General features: G+C 37.1%; 1 protein-coding gene across 1 annotated transcript; it reads left to right on the forward strand.

Annotated features, from left to right (window-relative positions):
• Window positions 1-6,842: 6,842 nt before the first annotated feature.
• Window positions 6,843-15,841, forward strand: LOC135087294 (uncharacterized). The gene is made up of 5 exons (XM_063982096.1): window positions 6,843-7,215; window positions 7,876-8,947; window positions 9,131-9,309; window positions 14,266-14,410; window positions 15,759-15,841. The coding sequence occupies exons 2-5, from the start codon at window positions 7,882-7,884 to the stop codon at window positions 15,839-15,841; spliced, it is 1,473 nt and encodes a 490-aa protein (XP_063838166.1). The 5' UTR covers window positions 6,843-7,215; window positions 7,876-7,881.
• Window positions 15,842-20,616: the final 4,775 nt, after the last annotated feature.

Here is a 20,616-nt window from a genome sequence, read left to right on the forward strand (position 1 = left end):
CAAATGATGACGATTCTTCCACCCTAGAAACATCAGTACTGAACAGAAGTTGCCCTGAAACGACATATGGTACGAGAGAGGATTTAATTAAACTAAATAAAAAAATCTCTGAATTAGAAATGATGCTAAAAATAGCTGAGAATCAAATCGATGGCTTGGTATTAGAAAACAGCTCCCTGAAGAAACAAATAAAAAGCTATGAACAGAAAACTGAGAGCCTGAGCCAAATATGCCGATCTACAACACAAAAAGAAAAGAAAGGAAAATGTCGAAAGAGTGTTAGTAAGACAAGATTGGACTTTACACGGGTACATCATAGTCAAGATGAAGATCACCCAAAGACCTCTTCAGATCTTGTTCAAGAGAAGAATATACTCCCGATAGTTGAAACCCCCATCAAGAAAAACTCAAATCAAAACAATGTCAACGTCTCAACACCCGTTCAACTTGGAAAAGAAGCTATAACAAAACATAAAATTGTTATACTTGGAGATGAGCAAGCACTTGGTTTATCGAGTAAATTATTGAAATATAGGTCAAAGAGTTGGAATGATAAATACGAACCGTCTGCATTTGTCAAACCGAATGCTTCTTCATCGGAAATGTTAAGTGACTGTATCAGTGTTCAGCAAGGTCTAACTGACTATGTCATAATTTGTACAGGTAGCCATGATACAAATCCAAAAGTGTTAATTAAAAATATCTGTATCGCATTGTACGAGTTACGAAACACAAATGTTATAATTTTGCCTACAAATTATAGTCAACATCTTAATGAAACGAAACTAAATAATGATGTAAAACTATTAGCTGATGATTTTTCTAACTGTACTGTTATCAATGTGGACCAAGTGAATATGAGTCATTCCCGATTTATTCATCTAATGTGTATAAAAGTTAATGTTGCTATTGACTTTCCCGTTTATGAGTCTTGTTACTTAAAACAAACAGGGAGATTAGTTATAAGATCTACTCAATCGCCCGGCAACGATGTGACAAAAAAACTAACGTCAAAAGATGGACCTGGCACTATCCCTTACTATTTCAAAATAATGCAGACCACTCAAGGTAGTACTGTGCATCCCTCACCTCAAATCAATAACAATGGCGCAAATATCTGTCTTTTTCGAGACCCCTGATAGAAATCTGCGTATTTTACATCAAAACATTGCAGGCGCAATTTCAAAACAAGATATATTGGAACTTACCATCGATGAATTGGGTCATTCGGGGCGTGAACCGGATGTCATTTGTCTAACGGAAACCTTTTTGAAGTCTGGATGTGAACAAAATTTACGCTTAACTAAATATGATATGGTTTCATTCTACTCTAGAAATAAAAAAAGGGGAGGAGTTTGTATACTATTAAAACGTGGTCAAATGTCCAAGCGCATTGATAAAATCAATAATTTGGCAATAACCAATACTTTTGAGTGCTGTGGTTTTGAAATCACTAATTATAACCTAATTGTAGTTTGCATATATAGGACTCCTATGTCTAACATTGATAATTTCTTCAAATTACTACAGATAATGCTACATAATCTATCACGCAGAACAAACAAAAAGGTAGTGATCGTAGGGGACCTCAATATAAATACTTTGGTTAAAACTAAGTCCTCCGCTACTTTAACCGACTTGACCAAAAATTTTATAATCTAAAACTACACGTAACGACCCCAACAAGAATCAATTCATGTATTGATCATATTATAAGCAATATCGACGAAGCTGAAGGCACAGTATTGCCATTGGGTCTATCTGACCATGAAACAGCACAAATGCTTTCATTTCAAGTAGAACGTAAACAAGAACTACAAAAAACATGGTGGTTTGCTAAAAAAGAATACTCTGACGAAAACATTATTAGATTTAAAAACTGTTTAAAAAAAAAATCCTTTTCTGACGTATACATGGAAGCTGATCTTAATATAGCATTTCGTAAATTCAGCGAAATATTTCAATTGTTTTAAGATTTGTGCTTCCCTGTAAAAAATATTAAAATAAATAGAGAATCTAAAACTAGATGGATCTCAAAAGGTTTGAAGTTATGTTCCAAAAACAAAAGATATTTACGGTTTAAATACTATAAAAACAAATCCGAAATTAACAAGAAAAATTATGAATTATTGTTAGGTATTTGGTAGGAAGGGGCGATACGTCGCACGTCAATCAAACAAGCAAGTCACATGCACACTGTTTTATTAGAAAGATGGCCGCGGGCGGGTCGCAGCCCGCGCCTATAGATGCTTATATCTAACATCCCTTCCCCTTAAGCTAAGAAATTACAGAAGAAGTACATAGTAATACCTAATAATAAATATACATTACAACCTAAATCATGACAACAGTCAGTCATCGCAAACACTATCCTGGTCCGACGTTGGTGTGGAGAATATTGGACTTATTGCTTGTCGCCTGCGAGTCACCACCTGGTCGTGGTCCGTGGGGGTGGCGGGCGAGGCCGCGCTCGGGCCCGGGCCGCTCGCCGGCGCGCCATCCTCCCCCCGCGATACGTCGGGCACCACGTCGGGGTCCCAGTCATGGTCGTTGTCTGGCGACTGACTCCAACGTCTTCATAGTTGATCAATGTGTCTTGTGACGTTTGCATTCAACTTTGGTACCTACATATATCAAATATGTTACATTGCCTGTTTTCTTTAATATAACACCTTCAACCCAGGAAAAGTTTTTAACGTTAATGTTCTTAGTTATCCACACTTTATCATTTTCTTTAAAGTCTACTCTGTTAGTACCTTTATAATATTTAGCCTGTAAGGACTGATTACGCACGATTGTGTCAGTGAGGTCTGTGGACGATGGAGACGGCGCAGACGGGTCAATTAAATCTAAGCGAGATCGCAAAGTGCGTCCGTAAACTAACTCCGCGGGTGTTTTATCAGTAGTACTGTTTTTAGAGTTCCTGTAGTCAAATAAAAGTTTAGCTATTTTATTTTGAATATTTTTTTTATTGCAACCTTCTAAAATCAAACTCTTAATCCCCTTTTTTACTATTTTAACATACGACTCGGCTTGCCCGTTGCTTGCTGGGTGATAAACAGGGGATAATGCGTGTTTAATTCCGTTTAGTACACACGACAGCACATATGGTTACCCATTTTTGTTGCAAACTCGCCCCTATTACAACTGCACAAGAACCCACAGTGGTTACGTTGACGTGCCGTCGTCTGTACACAAAATTGTTTGAATTCCGCAGATAAAAGAGGTACCGTTGTCACTCATCAATGTATGTGGGATTCCAAACCGCGACATCATGTCGTACAATTTATTAATTATAGCATTTGAATTGTACGTTGAGGATACGCATAACATTCTACCCATTTGCTAAAAGCGTCAACGATAATTAAAAAGACGTACCTGTGAAACGGACCCAGGAGGTCTACATGTATACGGTAAACGGCTGCGGCGGCACGGGCCACGGCGCGAGCGGCGCGTGCGGCGGCGCGGGGCGTAGCGCGCAGCACACGGCGCAGGCGCGCGCCAGCCGCTCCAGCGCCGCGTCCACGCCCGGGAACCACAGCCGCCTGCGCGCCTCCGCCTTCATTTTTACCACACCGAAATGCGAACTGTGTAGTTCCCTACATACGCTCTCTTGTAACGCCGGGGGTATGACAACTTTATGTCCACGCATTAAAATACCATTTTCAACAGCTGAGACCGACAATTGAAAAAAGGTTTTAACTCCGAGTCAACTATTTTTCTAGGCCAACCTTTTAAAACGTATTGCATAACGGTCGACAGGGTGACGTCATTAGCTGTTTCGCGGCGCATATCGTTTAGCGTCACCGGTAAGTCGCCATCAACCACGAAGTTGACATAAGTAGCGCGGTCTCCGCACTCCGCCAGCTCGTCCGGCGCCGCCGGCTCGGTCTCCGCGCACGCCCGTGATAGATAGTCCGCCGTGTTTTGCTTACTACCTATAAACTCTATAGCATAGTTATACGCAGCCAAAAATATAGCGTACCTTTGTAGGCGGTTAGCTGATATCTCTGGAATTCCCTTATGGGGTCCAAATATGGCCAACAGGGGCTTATGGTCTGTCCGTAATATAAAAGGCTCTGACCTACCGTACAGGTACTGGTGGAAACGTCGTACGCCAAAGATAATAGCCGTCGCTTCTTTTTGTATTTGTGCGTAATTTTTTTCCGCCGACGACAACGTACGGGAGCCGTAAGATATTGGTCTTTCTAAACCATCATTGCCTACTTGAGAGAGCACAGCCCCCAGCCCGGTCGGCGAAGCATCCACTGATAGTATTATCTTAGCGTTTGGATCAAAGTGAGCCAAAGTATTATCGGACGCTAAAATTTTTTTTATACGCTCAAAAGCATCGTCATGTATACTGGTCCACTCCCATTTGGCATTTTTATTTAATAACATATACAGTGGACTTAGTATAGATGACGCGTCCGGGACAAACTTACGATAGTAATTAGTAAGCCCTAGGAAAGACTGCAACTGCGACACGTTTGTCGGTTTAGGTGCTTGTAAAATAGCCTTCACTTTATCGGGCGATTTCCTGACTCCGTTTTTATCTATGGTGTGCCATAGGTATGCAATCTCATCTTTAAAAAATTCGCATTTACTTAATTGTACTGTTAACTCGGCATCATTTAGCCGTTGTAAAACTGCTATTAACCTTTCTCTGTGCTGAATAGTATTGACTCCAGTAATTAAAATATCGTCTAATAGGAAGATAATACCGTCTATGCCAGAAAGTAAACACTCCATCGCGCGCTGAGAGATAGCAGGTGCGCTTGTTAACCCTTAAATGCATAGTGTTGACAAATGTCTACGAAGTACTTTTTTAATTATAAAAAGTAACACATTTTATAAGCGTTTCTGAACGTACGCTAATATCATAAAAAACATCATAATAAAAATAAAAAAACCGCAAATGAAGGTAGATTTGAAAAAAAATTAACCGATATTTGACGTAACGATAGCGAAGGAGAAAAAATTGGTAGTGTTAAAATTTGTGGTATTTGAATTTCGGATTCGGTGAGAATTAATTGCTAAAACGATTGGAAAAAAATACATACGTGTTAGAAATAATGAAAGAATTCATTATTATAACTTATTTTTTTGGTAATCTATCCCGAATGTGCCTTCGACTTGGTTTTTGTGTATGTAGCCAAATGTCTACACCATGCGTTTATGCCATAAAATTGTTCGATAGGAATTGTTCTATGGTTTGCTTATTTGGCTTTTCTTTTCAGCATGTTTGGCTCGCTATCTGAAAAGGAAATTGAGGCAGCTCTTGCTGCTTTAAATGATGGTGCAGTCTCAGAAGATGATGAAAATTTAGATGATGATAACATCGATTATTACCCAACGTGACCTGCAATTCCTGGAATACCTGAACTTGATTGCGCAGATGAAGTGCCCACCACAGGTTCCGCCAAGGAAACACCATCTAATATGTGCTCCTCTTCATAGACTCTGGGAGGGTCTTCGTTATGTTCCAAGGGTAGATTATGATCTATGGACTCCTCATCCAGATCATGCAATAAATCCCGTACGTTTGGGTAATAATCGATGTTATCATCATCAAAATTTCATCATCTTCTGAGACTGCACCATCATTTAAAGCAGCAAGAGCTGCCTCAATTTCCTTTTCAGATAGCGAGCCAAACATGCTGAAAAGAAAAACCAAATAAGCAAACCATAGAACAATTTTATGGCATAAAAACGCATGGTGTAGACATTTGGCTACATACTGTTAATTTTCAAAAATATACTTTTATTTCGTACTAAGATTTTTTTTATTATTTTTCCCCGTATCTGTGACTAAAAATCTAATTGAAATATTTTTTTCATAACTAAATAAAAAATCATGCATTTAAGGGTTAAACCGAACACCAAACGAGTGAAATTAAATAGGCCACGGTGGGTATTGATGCACGTTAAGCCCTGCGAACTTGAATCTAGAATAAATTGATTATATGCCATAGATAAGTCAATTTTACTGTATTGCACGCCGCCGTGCAATTTAGTTAACAGATCATTTACTGTCGGTAAAGGGTGTTGATCGACCACCAATTGTTTATTTATTGTAATGGAATAATAATTATTTATTTTATTTTATTTTATTTATTTTACTTTATTCGGAAAACAAACAGTGTTAATTGACTTATTTACTATCTGAATATAAAGCTTTACACCAATTATATATAATCCGCACATAATCGGATGCTTCCGTCCTTTTTTAAAACCGGCACGACTGGCGAAGCATATTCAGAGTGCTCGACAGGTTTTAAAATACCCAGAGATAATAACACCGGTCAACAAAAAAAAAAATTTTTTTTTGCGCATGGATTTTACTTATTATATTCTGATTATATAAGCAAATTTATATAAAAAAGTGCAATTACAAATCAAAAATATTTGCTTTTTAAAGAGTTATAGCGATTTGAATTTTCCATCTTCATAGTAGAATGTCTCTAAAGATGCACGTCACATTCTCATTGGGATATATTTATAGATAATTATGAGGGCTTATTCGCAAGAACAAGGGGCATGCTTTCATCAAAATATAGTGGGATTTGAGAGACGACGTTACCAAGGCCAGTAAACTGAAAGCATGATAGGGTTAGATTTTTATGAGAAAAATCTTCTATGGAACATGACAGCAAATTAGAATTTTTCATTTTTAATCAATATTTGGACTCTATTTTAAATTTACTCTTGTGAGAATGAATCTTAAATGGATGTTTGGTATGTTTTAATAATTAGAAAGAATGAAAGAAAGAAAGAAAAAAAAATGTTTGGCAACAAATGAAATCATCTCTATGTTCATGTTTCATACATTCATTTGTTAGAAAATCAGTAAATGTATGATTAATTCACATGAATTTATTTCAATTATTACTATTTCTTAATATTTTTTCTAATTTGTTTTTAAATTATAAGTAATTATACTGACTAACGCACCTGCTTCCGACTATGCGATTGGTGGGGAACACCCACTCCACTCGCCCCACTCTAACGGACATGATAAAAGGGCCGGGTAGCACGAGCGTTCGTCAGTGTGCGACGAGAAGTCAAAGTGTAAAGAACTTTGTAAAAGTGTAATAAAGTGTGTGAAACTACAAGGAGTCTCATTCCAGCAAGATCCCTTTCAGTTCAGAAAGCGGGATAACATTGAGATCGTGTTATTATCACACTCAATGTAAGAACATAACGCCCAAAAAGGTACGTAAGTGCAGACTTTTATTGTTTTAATTATTTTATTACGGTCTTTATTTTCTCTTTTTTTTTATTTTACTTATAATATACATTATTACGATTAAACATAATTTATAACTTATTGTAATGAAAAATAATGCATGTTTAATGACATTCTAACGACTAAATTGTCCTAATTTTATGAAATATAAATATTTAACACATTATTAATTTTATACCTACATAATAACTTTTTTTTACTGACCAATAAAATTAAAACTGTTATTTTTTTATATAAATCTTGAAAATAATGATTCCGTACTGTGTTGTATGTACTATTATAATAATTCGTACTTTTTTTAAACTCTTCCTTCAATATTTAATTAATATTTATGCATGCATTCTTCATTCATTACACAATATTTATGAAAAGTCGACAGCACATCTTTACTATTTTTATTGCAAAATAGTTCATATTACAATGAGTTGAGACGCCACTGTGTTTTGTTCGATGTGTTGTCATCCGCATCTACTACAAATAAATTTATTTCTTTTAATTTAACAAAGTTGTTTAAATACCTACATGACGTTAATTAAATACATAGCTTGTCGTATATTCGTTAAATATGTGCAATTAAGATACCTAGATCAAGAACACATACTTTTTTTTATTTTTATGTCTTCCAGGGAATCATGGACAAACGAAGACGCAAAAGAAAATCGGGCAGCCCTTTGACGAATGAACCTGAATCTTCTGTACGGGATTCACGGTCACAGCAGCGTCACCGCAGCCCAGTAAGCAGCAATGACTCGCCTGATAGCGAGTTCGAGTCTCCTGTGCGCAAATCACGTCGCGTTCATCGGCGTGATGACTCCAGAGGGCGTCATCATAGAAAACGACACCGACGCAGACATCGCTCGAAAGGTTCTTCACGGAGAAGTCGCCGCGACAGCACCAGCGAGGTGGACCAGCCGGGCGCCCCGGAGCCGAAGGACAACCGCGAACAAGAACCAGGCGCAGCTGCTCCACAGCCTACCACAGTGAGTGCACCTTGTCCTAGTACTTCTGATTCTAACGTTTTAGTTAATGCATTCAAAGACCTGATACAAACTATGAAAACAGATAGCGGTAGTGAAAGATATCCATCACTAAATGTAATTCCAGAATTCGATCCTTCAAAACGAAACCAAACAGTTGATATGTGGATCAGTAAGGTTAACGAATGTGCCCAAATTTATAATTGGACAGAAAGACAAACCATTCATTACGCGTTACCTAAATTAACTGGTTTAGCGCAGAAATGGTATCAAGGCTTGCCTAGTTTATTGTTTTCCTGGTCTGAATGGCAAAATAAATTAAAATTGGCCTTTCCAAGTGACGAGAATTATGCTCAATTGTTGACAGAGATGCTTGCTTGTAAAGCCAGGTTTGGCGAATCATTAGAAGAATATTTTTATGAAAAGATGGTTCTATTAAATCGCTGTAAAATCTCTGGAAAGAATGCAACTGATTGTATACTGTTCGGTATAGATGACAGATCCGTGAGAACTAGCGCTGAAGCAGCTCAATTCACGGAACCAGATAAATTACTTGTTTATCTTAGAAATGTTAGAGTACCTAAAAGAACAGATAAGTCAATCACACCTTTACAACCAAGCAACTCTGAACCAAAACGTCAGAAATTTGTTAAAAATGTTAGTAACTCTAAGCCTACCAAATGCTATAATTGTGGTGTAGAAGGACACCCTTACTATAGATGTGAGCGGCCAATCAAGCGGTGTGACACATGTCACAGAGTTGGTCATTTAACTAACGACTGCCCAAATAAAAGTGGAACACAAAAAAGTAACACGGTTTTACGCATATCTAAAGAGCAAGATAATGATTCTAAATATTTTAAATTAGCCTCGGTAAATGGTCAGAATCTAAACTCTTTTATAGATTTTGGAAGTCAATGTACCATGATACAGGAGTCCATTGCTAAAACCTTAGTTGATTCTTGGTCAGTATCTGATTTGCCCATTTTAAGAGGGTTTGGTGATAGTGTTGTAAATTGTTTGGGGAGATGTGAGGTTGAGATTGAAGTCGATTCAGCTAAAGCCACAGTGGAAGCACTTATCGTACCCGATAAGTTGCTGCGCGTCCCAATTCTTCTCGGACAAACGTTTACAGAGCAAGATCATGTAGTAGTTTACAAAACTAAAAACAAACTTAAAATTACGTCAGATTCATTAAAAACGATTGAACTGTACGTATCAAATCCTGTTTATATTAATAAATATACAGAAGTTGATGTTTACTCTAAACCTGAATACACTGGAGATTTATTTATTGAACCTGGCTTATGTCAACATCATCAAAGGCAATATCAATCAATTCAAAGTGTAATAAGACTGAACAAAGGACAAGGCAAAATCATAATTAAAGGCCTTGCACCTTCAGAGTTTGAATTAGTTAAAGATACTTTGATAGTTCGAGCATTGCCTTTAAATGAGCTAGAGATATTAGATGTAAACAGAGTCGAGCATAATATTCAAAATAAACCTGAGATTTCGCGTATTGATTCTACTATGATGCATATTGATGATAGTATTGAGCCAGAGTACAAGGAACAACTTATAAATATGCTTAATGAATACAGAGACTGTTTTGCATTTTCGGTTAGGGAATTAGGATGCGTCAGTGGTGCTGAAATGGAAATCAATCTCAACGACACCTCTCCCGTTGTCTATAGGCCCTATCGTTTATCTAATACCGAACGCGAAGTGGTGCGAAATATGGTCCAAGAGATGGAAGATTCCGGTATTATACAACAATCTTCATCGAACTATGCGTCACCAATTATTCTTATTCGTAAGAAAACTGGTGACTATCGGCTTTGCGTGGATTTTAGAGCATTGAATAAAAAAACTATTAAGGAACATTACCCCCTTCCACGAATAGACGATCAACTAGACAATCTATCTGGTCATAGATACTACACATCCTTGGATCTTGCGTCTGGTTATTATCAGATCCCCATGGAAAATGCATCTAAGCATTTAACAGCTTTCATAACTCCGGACGGTCATTACGAGTTCAATCGGATGCCGTTTGGACTCGTTAATGCGCCGTCTGTTTTTCAAAAAACCATCAATAATATACTGGGAAACGCAAGATTCAAGGATGCGTTTGCGTATATGGATGACGTCATCATACCGTCAAAAACCGTGGAAGAGGGTCTCCAAATTCTTAAAAACATCTTGGACCTATTTCGAACCTCTGGTTTAACTTTAAATTTATCCAAATGCAATTTCCTTAAACAATCCATTGATTATCTGGGGTTTGAGGTTAATGAAAATGGGATAAAGCCCGGGAAAAAGAAGATAGAAGCGGTAGATAATTTTCCTAGACCTACAGACCAACATAAGGTCCGTCAATTTATTGGCTTAGCTAGTTTCTTCCGTCGTTTTATAAAAGACTTTTCCATCATTGCAAGGCCCTTAACACAGCTTCTAAAGAAGGACACAAAATGGAAATGGGAGAAAGTGGAGGAAAATGCTTTTAATACTCTAAAGAGTAAGCTTGTTGAACGCCCTATATTATCGTTTTACAATCCAGATTATGAGACGCAATTACATACTGATGCTTCAAAAGTAGGTATAGCTGGAATTTTAATGCAGAGACGTGATAAAGATTCACCTTTTAATGCGGTAGCATACTATAGTCGTCAAACATCTCCCGAGGAGGCTAAATTTACATCTTACGATTTAGAGACCTTAGCTGTTGTAGACTCCCTGAAAAGATTTAGGGTATACTTATTAGGTATTCCCTTCACCGTGGTTACTGACTGTAACTCATTACGGTCCACCTTTGAAAAAAGAGATACATTGCCTAGGGTCGCGAGGTGGTGGAACATAATACAGGAGTTTGATATAAATATCGTTTATAAGCCGGGGACATCTATGACCCACGTAGATGCACTCAGCCGGAATCCAATTTCAAACACGATTGATGAATTCCAAGTTCGACAAATTGATACAGATTGGGTAGCTACAGTACAACAAAGCGATCCCGAACTGCAAAGAATAGTTCATATTTTAAATGATAAAGAAAGCGACAACATAACTGAAATTAAAAATGGGTTTATCGTTAAAAGGGGCTTATTATACCGAAAAACTGAAAATGGAGATCGCTGGGTTGTACCAAAAGGAGTAAGGTGGCAAGTAATGAAATCTAATCATGATGAAATAGGGCATTTTGGGTTTGACAAGACATATGAAAAGATAAAGAGTAATTATTGGTTTCCTAAAATGAGACGTTTTATAAAAAAATATGTTCAATCGTGTTTGGAATGCGCACATGCTAAGATTCCGGCTGGTAAAAAGGCAGGATTATTACACCCAATTGAAAAGGTCGACCAACCATTTCACACCTTACATATAGACCACTTAGGGCCATTTGTCCGCAGCAAAAAGAATAATTCGTATCTTTTATTAATTATCGATGCATTCACCAAATTCATTGTTCTTGTCCCAGTTAAGAGTACCAAGTCCAGTCATTCCATTAAAGCCATAAAACACTATTTTCATACATTTAGTGTACCCAAGCGCCTGATTTCCGATAGAGGAACCTCTTTCACGTCTAAAACTTTTCAAAATTATGTTAGCTCCCTTGGCATCAAACACATTATGAATGCGGTGGCTACTCCACGTGCCAATGGCCAAGTGGAGCGCTATAATAGAACCGTTTTATCCGCATTAACGGCAATGAACCACAGTAAGCCCGATAACACTTGGGATGAGTGTGTCTCTGAAATCCAATGGGGTCTTAATAATACATTAAACAAAGGGACAGGGAAGAGTCCAGCTCAGGCTCTTTTTGGCATAAATTTGGTTGGCACTCCAGATTCACTGCTTCAACTTAATGTCGTAGATGAATCTGTCAATTTTACACCACCCTTAGAAGAAACTAGAAAAGAAATAACAGATACAATAATAGTTAATCAAGAAAAACAAAAGGAACGATTCGATAAGTCTAGGAAAAACGTTACTTTCAAATTAGGAGAACTCGTTAGGGTAGAGAGAGAAGTCCCATCGGTAGGAAAAAGTAGGAAGCTACTTCCAAAAATCAGAGGGCCGTATCGTATCACTAAAATTTTAGACAACGACAGGTATGTCGTAGAAGACACACCATTGTCCCGTAAAGGAAATAGAAAATTTAGTGGCATATTCTCTGTTGACAAAATTCATCCATGGATGGTATTTAATAGGGCAGATTCACAATCTGAATCGTCTAATAATGATGACAGTGAATAAGTCTCACCGTTTGATCTGCTGCAAAACATGTAACAAATATTTTAGCATATTATTAATAGTGATCTATTATTTACGACTTTATGAAAATGATTAAAGCTTAGATACATTATTTTGTTTTATATATTATCATATTGAATATCTACATACAATACACGAATGATGATATTCTTATATAAGTATTCTAATAAGTGATTTTTATCTTTATCATAAAAGTGATGAGGGTTTGACTGAAAACATGAAGGGGTTTCAGTAAACCTATGATTATGTGTTGTTTGACTGAGAACATGAAGGGGTCTCAGTTAAATAGTATTGAAGACATGAAGGGGCTTCAATAAAGAATAGTTAATAGCAAATTGTAATTATCTTATTGTTGTGGATATGTAGAGGCCTCAACAATAAAAGCTATAATATTACTATGATGCAGATTTATTATATGCAGATGATTTAATATTGTTTATATTTTGTTGTGGATATGTAGAGACCTCAACAAAATTAATCTATAATATTATTATGACGCAGATGATTTAAAATTGTATATATTTTGTTGTGGATATGTAGAGGCCTCAACAATAAAATCAATAATATTAAAATAATATTATTATGTACCTAGATGATTTCATACTGTTTATATTGTGTAGAGGTTTCAACAAATTTATTTATAAGTGTAGTTATACGATGAAGATTATTTAATACTGTACAATGTATGTACGTATAATTTCCCGAGACGGGAAATATGTCAGGAAAGGCCGACTGTTAGAAAATCAGTAAATGTATGATTAATTCACATGAATTTATTTCAATTATTACTATTTCTTAATATTTTTTCTAATTTGTTTTTAAATTATAAGTAATTATACTGACTAACGCACCTGCTTCCGACTATGCGATTGGTGGGGAACACCCACTCCACTCGCCCCACTCTAACGGACATGATAAAAGGGCCGGGTAGCACGAGCGTTCGTCAGTGTGCGACGAGAAGTCAAAGTGTAAAGAACTTTGTAAAAGTGTAATAAAGTGTGTGAAACTACAAGGAGTCTCATTCCAGCAAGATCCCTTTCACATTGATATGATTTTTTCTATTTTTTACACATAAAAGCAAATTCAGAACATTTTTTTGTTGTTATTCTTATTTCTAGGTATTAAAGCAATAAAAATAAGCTATGCATAACCCGTGCGCAAAAATGCTGTAGACAGTTGTAATCGATCGAGTTCTTTATCAATTTTATCCTTTAACGCGTAGGGTACCGGTCTAGCTTTAATAAAAATTGGTTTGGCGTCCGGTTTTAAACGCAAGTTAATTGTGTACTTGTTAACCCTTTCACGCATATGGGACGCATTTGTCCCCACATAATTTTCACGATTTACTCTAATACTTGCCAAATAAAACCTTTGCTAGATTTATATTTTTAAATTTTATAGTAGTATTTTAAGTTTGCGCGCTGGCCACACCAGAAAAAAACATTATCTGTCAAAAAAGTTAGTGGCGCGAAACACGGATTTTTTTTTCACCAGACGTCAATATTAAAACATTTTGTATTGTTAGTGAACGACATTTTACGACTGTTTTTCTTGTGAATTATATTCATTGGTAAGTAAAATTAACGTTTCATTACATATTTTAGCTTTTCTTTGTAAAATGAATGAATAATAAGTAAAAACTGTAAAGGGACGCGGGCGTCCCAGTATGCACCAAAGGAGACTTTTGCTTCTAAATAATGATATTATTTGCCTTATCATAATCATAATATTATTATTATATTCGTATATGTTTTATTGCAGATAATGTCTTCAAATCGATATAAGGAGTTTTCGCTTCGGGAAGACGAGATTTTTCAACTTTTGTTGGCTGACAACAGTGACGACGAGGATGGTTTGCCACTTGATGATGAGGACCAAACTTTTTTAGCTCAAGATTTGGATGCAGGTATGTCAACTGTTGAAATTGAATCAAGCTCAGCGCCTCAAGAAGAGAATATAAGTGAAAATCAACAACAACAATCTAGAATTACTATTCCTTCTTTCAACTGGCGAAAAAACTCATATTCACCGCGCAATTTTTGTGAGACCCAAGGATATAACTTCGGTAAAGTACGCATTTTAGATAGCACCTCTGATATGGAATTGAGCCCTGTAAAAATTTTCAATGCAGTGTCTGGCTTTGAGAAATTGATCGATACAATTATTGTTCCTCAATCTTTACTTTACGCTGAACAGAATGGCCGATCTTTTACTATGACCAATGAAGAAGCCAAAGCTTTCTTTGGTATGAACTTTGTGATGGGCTATCATTGCTTACCTACGTTTAGAAGCTATTAGTCGACTGATGCTGACATGGGAGTTCCTTATATTGCTAACGTGATGCCTCTAAACCGGTTCGAAGAAATACGCAGGAACTTGCATTTTAGCGACAATTCCAATGAACCGAATAGGACCGAACCCTGCTATGATAGGGCATTCAAAATACGACCTATTATAGATCATTTCAACGAAGCTTTTCAAAGCGCTATGACCAACACAAAAACCCAGGCAATAGATGAACATATGGTCAAATTTAAAGGTCATAATATAATGAAGCAATATGTCAAAAACAAACCAATAAAGTGGGGGTTCAAGATGTGGTGCAGGGCAGACTCTTCTACTGGTTATCTATTTCAATTTGATCTTTACACAGGGAAGAAAAAAGGTGGCACTGAAACTGGATTGGGCGAATCGGTTGTGTTGCAGTTGGCTGAAAGTTTACAGGGTATAGGTTGTGAAATATATTTTGATAACTTCTTCAATTCCCCAAATTTGCAACATTTACTGGCAAATATGAACATAAAGGCTTGTGGAACTGTACGATCAACCAGAAAACATATACCAAAAAATGTACCAACTGATAAAAACATGATTCGTGGAGATATTTTCGCGACCAGTTGTAATGGGATATCTTTTATAAAATGGATGGATAACAAAGCGGTTTTCTTGTTGACTAATTTCTTGTCACCCATACCTACAACGACAGTCAAGAGGCGTGCACAAGGTAATGGTGAGAAAATCAATGTAACTTGCCCTGAAGTTGTTGTCAAGTACAACAAAAATATGGGCGGAGTGGATCTGATGGATCAAAAGAGTGTTACGAGGTGGATAGAAAGGCAAAAATAAAATACTACCTGAGATTATTTTTCGACTTGCTAGATATCGCAATGAATAATTCATACATAATTTATTGCAAGATGCATGAAGCCAAACTTATTGAAGGATCGCGGATTTCAAGCCTCGAATTTCGGCAGGTAGTGGCTCGTTCCCTCATTGGTTGTTTTTCTTCACGTCAGAGAGCTCTACCGTCCAAAGTTATGACGAAGAAACGAATTGAACTTACTCAAAAACGCGGAATAGCCACACATGTAATGGTAAAAGTGAATAATAGAAAAAGATGCATGCAGTGCGCGAAAACACGGGTAGAGAATCGCACAAATAATACATGCTCTACATGTAATGTTCATTTATGTTACACCTCCGAACGCAACTGTTTCGTCGAGTATCATTAAATTTTATAAATATGTATGTTTTGTGAATAAATATTTTTTGATATAAGCATAATTTTTGTTTATTTTGCAAAAAAACACTTCAGTATTTTATTTAAAATATATAAGAGAAATGTATACCTTAACGCATACAGGGACACATACGTCCCCTCCTGAAAAACACTGAAATATATAGAAAGAAAGAAAAACATTTATTTGGTTCCAACTTAAAATATAGCACACAAAATCAGATAACAAAAAAACAGATAACAGATACAAGTTAGAACCAAAACTGGCCACCGCTCAGCATGTGTCATGCTCTGGAGTGGTAAATAAAACCCAGAACACGACGCTGTTATTCTGCGGTGACCATTTTTGGAGAGAGCTGGGCAAACATGAGACAATACACAAAAACAAACAAAAGAGAAAAAACAAACAAAAGAGAAAAAACAAAATAAAAAAATACAATATTAAAAGAAAGAAAAAAAAAAAAAGTAAATGGATTATGCCCAACATTATCCGTCATGACGCTGACAGGAGGGCGCCACCATCACGTACGGGTTTTAGTAAAATTTGGCGAAAATGCACAGGTTCACCGCCATCAACAAAAAAGAAGAAGTTGTTATTTATGACATTTGCAAGAGGGCGCCACCATCAATATAGAATAGAACTTCTGCTTTATGCACTACTTTTATGTTTAACTAGCGGCCGCCCGCGACTTCGTGCGCGTGGATCTCGTTTTACCCCCCCTTCATCTATCTTACGCGGTTCAGATTTTTTCATACAAATGTTTTTTCCCGCTAACTCCCGTTCCCGTGGGAATTTTGCAATATCCTGTTGTAACTAAGCTTTAAGTTTACTAAGAGACCTTCATGCCAAATTTCAAGCGTCTAACTTAAGCGGTTTAGATTTTTCATACAAAAGGATTTTCCCGGTAATTCCTGTTCCTGTGGGAATTTCGGGAATTCTTTTCTTAGTGCACCTCTACGGTACCTAAGCTACGTCCCTTATAAATTTCAAGTGCATACGTTTAGCCGTTTAGGCTGTGCGTGGGTATGTCAGTGAGTCAGTCATACAAAAGGAATTTCCCGCTAACTCCCGTTCCCGTGAGAATTTTGCAATATCCTGTTGTAACTAAGCTTTAAATTTACTAAGGTACCTGCATGCCAAATTTCTCAAGCGTCTATGTTACGTGGCTTAGATTTTTTCATACAAATGTTTTTTCTCGCTAATTCCCGTTCCCGTAGGAATTTTGCAATATCCTGTTATAACTAAGCTTTAAGTTTACTAAGGTACCTGCTTGCCAAATTTCAAGCGTCTCACTTAAGCGGTTTAGATTTTTCATACAAAAGGATTTTCCCGCTAATGCCCGTTCCCGTGGGAATTCCTAAGTATCCTATAACCTGCCCAGGAGTATGAAGAATAATTGTACCAAGTTTCGTTAAAATCCGTCGAGTAGTTTTTGTTTCTATAAGGAACATACAGACAGACAGACAGACAGACAGACAGACAGACCGCCTGAGCGCACTACATACACATTCAATGTGCGTGTGCGCCCGCTGTATGTTACAGGCAACGATACCACTCCGATTGTTTCTATGTGTTCTCCTGTATAGCTAAGCAACTTCTTGTTTGTGACTGACAACGGTAACTCCTTAAAATTTGATGTATAGGTTTTTTCTGACATTACGCTAACGGCCGACCCACTATCGATTTCGAACTCTAAAACCAAACTACCGATAATTACTTTTTCAGTCATCGGTTTCCCCTTTAAACACCGAATATTATAAAAAAAGTTACCGTCGTCTCCGTCGTCCACGTTACCTTCATTAACGTATTTCACTTTGTCCCCGTTAGGACACATTTTACGCAAATGACCTTTAGTATTACACTTTTTGCATTTGTAATTTTTGAAACGACACTGATCGGCCCTATGGTTTGTAAAACCGCACACACTACACTTTGCCTTCTTGGTGATGTTGAACACTGCATCCGGGCCCGCTGTGCCGGCGCCGCCTGCGCTCGGCACTGCCAGCGCCGAGGCCTGGCGTGCGCCATCGATGGCTTTCGCGAGGGTTAGCTGCTGCTGATCCTGCGCGAACAGTTTGTCCCGCTCGTGTCCCGCTGCCATGCCCATGATAAACTTATCAAGCAAGACCTCCTCCAAGTTTTTAAAAGCACAGTGTGCTGCCAATCCTCTGATTCTGGCCGCCCATTGAGTGTGACTTTCCCCTGGACGCTGTGATGCAGAGTAGAAGTTTGATTTTTCGGCAAATCCAATTCTTTTGGGTGTGAAATGGTCATCTAGGAGCTTCACAATTGCCTCATAATTCAATTCTTCTACCTTATGGGGTAATGCCAGATCACTTGCTAGCTTGAAAGTTGATTCACTTAAAGACGTTAACAAAATCGCCCTCCGCTTGACTGTCGCCTTGTCCGTTTCAACGGTTATGTCGTTCGCAATAAACCATTGATTTAATCGCGATTTATAGCTGTTCCACTCCTGTGACAAGTGGTCGAATGTGGAAAGAACACCAAAAGACACTCCCGTAGACATTTTTAAAGCGAAAAGTGAGTCCGATCGTCGCCACGTGTTAGGTATTTGGTAGGAAGGGGCGATACGTCGCACGTCAATCAAACAAGCAAGTCACATGCACACTGTTTTATTAGAAAGATGGCCGCGTGCGGGTCGCAGCCCGCGCCTATAGATGCTTATATCTAACAATTATATTCACGATTACTTAGGAAATGCATAGTCGCTTCACAAAAAATAGTAAATAATAAACGTATGGAAAACTCTCGTAATTCCTGTAGGGCGGCATGGAACATTATCAAAGATGATGCACCAAGCCCTCCTAAGTGCATTAATGAAATCAAATGTGAAAAAACAAATCACACCCTGACGGACCCAACCGTAATAGCTAAAGCCTTTAATGAATATCTCTTAGATCTGACAGATAAAGCTGCGATGGCCGAACCCAAATCTACACTCACCAATAGTTGTAACAATACAATTTTTTTAAAGCCAGTTTCCGTCACAGAGGTAAAAAACATCATCTTATCGCTTAATAACACCAACGCTGAAGGTTACGATGAGATATCGACAAAAGTTGTGAAAGCGTGTAGGGACGAGTTAAGCGATATACTAACATATCTCTTAAACCTCTCTCTCGAATCAGGAGTGTTTCCAGCGCAGCTCAAAAGGTCTATAGTGAAGCCTCTGTATAAAAAGGGTGACAAGAGTATTATAGGAAATTACAGACCAATTGCCATCATTTCAGTTTTTTCAAAGGTTTATGAAAAAGCAATGCATAAGCGACTAAACGATTTCTTCGTTAACAATTGTATAATTAAAGAACAACAATTTGGTTTTCAAAAATATAAGTCTACCACTCTAGCCGGTTTTACTCTTGTACATAATATCTTACTAAGCATAGACAAAAAACATTTAACATCAGTCTTATATTTTGACATGACTAAAGCGTTTGATTTTGTGTCTCATGACATTTTACTATATAAAATGGAACACAGTGGCATTAGAGGTAGGGCTTTATATTGGATTAAATCGTACTTGTCTGACAGAGAAGTGTGTAGAGGTCACCAAGTTAAATAGTAAACAGGTAGTCACTAATTTCAAATCTGATTATAAAATAAATAAGTACGGAGTACCTCAAGGTAGCGTTTTGGGTCCTCTATTGTTTCTGATATACATAAATGACATTACAGAAGTAACACCACATCAGACAATTTTGTATGCAGATGACATATCTATAATAGTAAAGACTGAAAAATATTCATTAATAAATCATTTACGTGACATACATGACACAATTGATGTAATAGTGACATGGCTTAACGCCAATAATTTGAATGTTAACTTGACCAAAACAAAAATGATGAAATAATAAATCTTTATATAGAAATAAACTTAGTTTTATTTTATCAAAGTAATTTAACAAAAGAAACGCGCACACCGTGACCATAGACCGGAGAGAGTAGAGATGTGCATAGACAACACAAAACGAGTTGCGTTCACACTTCATCATGCTCCCTTGGACGCGAACGTTTTGTGGTTAAGCCCATTGATGCAGTAAAGTCTTCATGTTTCGGTCTGTGAAGTCCTTTCGTCAGCGCATCTGCAACCATGTCTCTTGTGCATAGATATCGAACGGAAATTTGGTTCGCAGCAATTTTTCTCGCACGAAGTGGTAACGCACGTCAATATGCTTGCTGCGCGTGTTAGATTAATTATATTATGTACATACCTGATTGATATTAATATTTCATGTGACCTATAATTAGAACTACACTATTTATTAATTAACTTTCTATAACATCACACACACCAAGTATCAAACAGCCGCCATATTAACTGTCAGATAAAATTAAGACTTCCGTTTGCAAATAAGAATTTATTGTAAGATTTCCGGCTTCTGAATAGTGGTTATTAATGTTTCTTAAATATAATTAAATTGATAAATTAATAAGCCAACTGGCTAATATTCAATCAAAAATAAATCTGGGTCCGTTTTAATATTATTAGTTATAATATATTCGAACTTCCTGTTTATAGAATTTATTGTAAGATTTCCAGCTTTTGGATAATAATTATTAATATTTCTTA

This window comes from Ostrinia nubilalis, assembly GCF_963855985.1.
Source record: "Ostrinia nubilalis chromosome W unlocalized genomic scaffold, ilOstNubi1.1 SUPER_W_unloc_1, whole genome shotgun sequence".
Taxonomy (NCBI): Eukaryota; Metazoa; Arthropoda; class Insecta; order Lepidoptera; family Crambidae; genus Ostrinia; species Ostrinia nubilalis.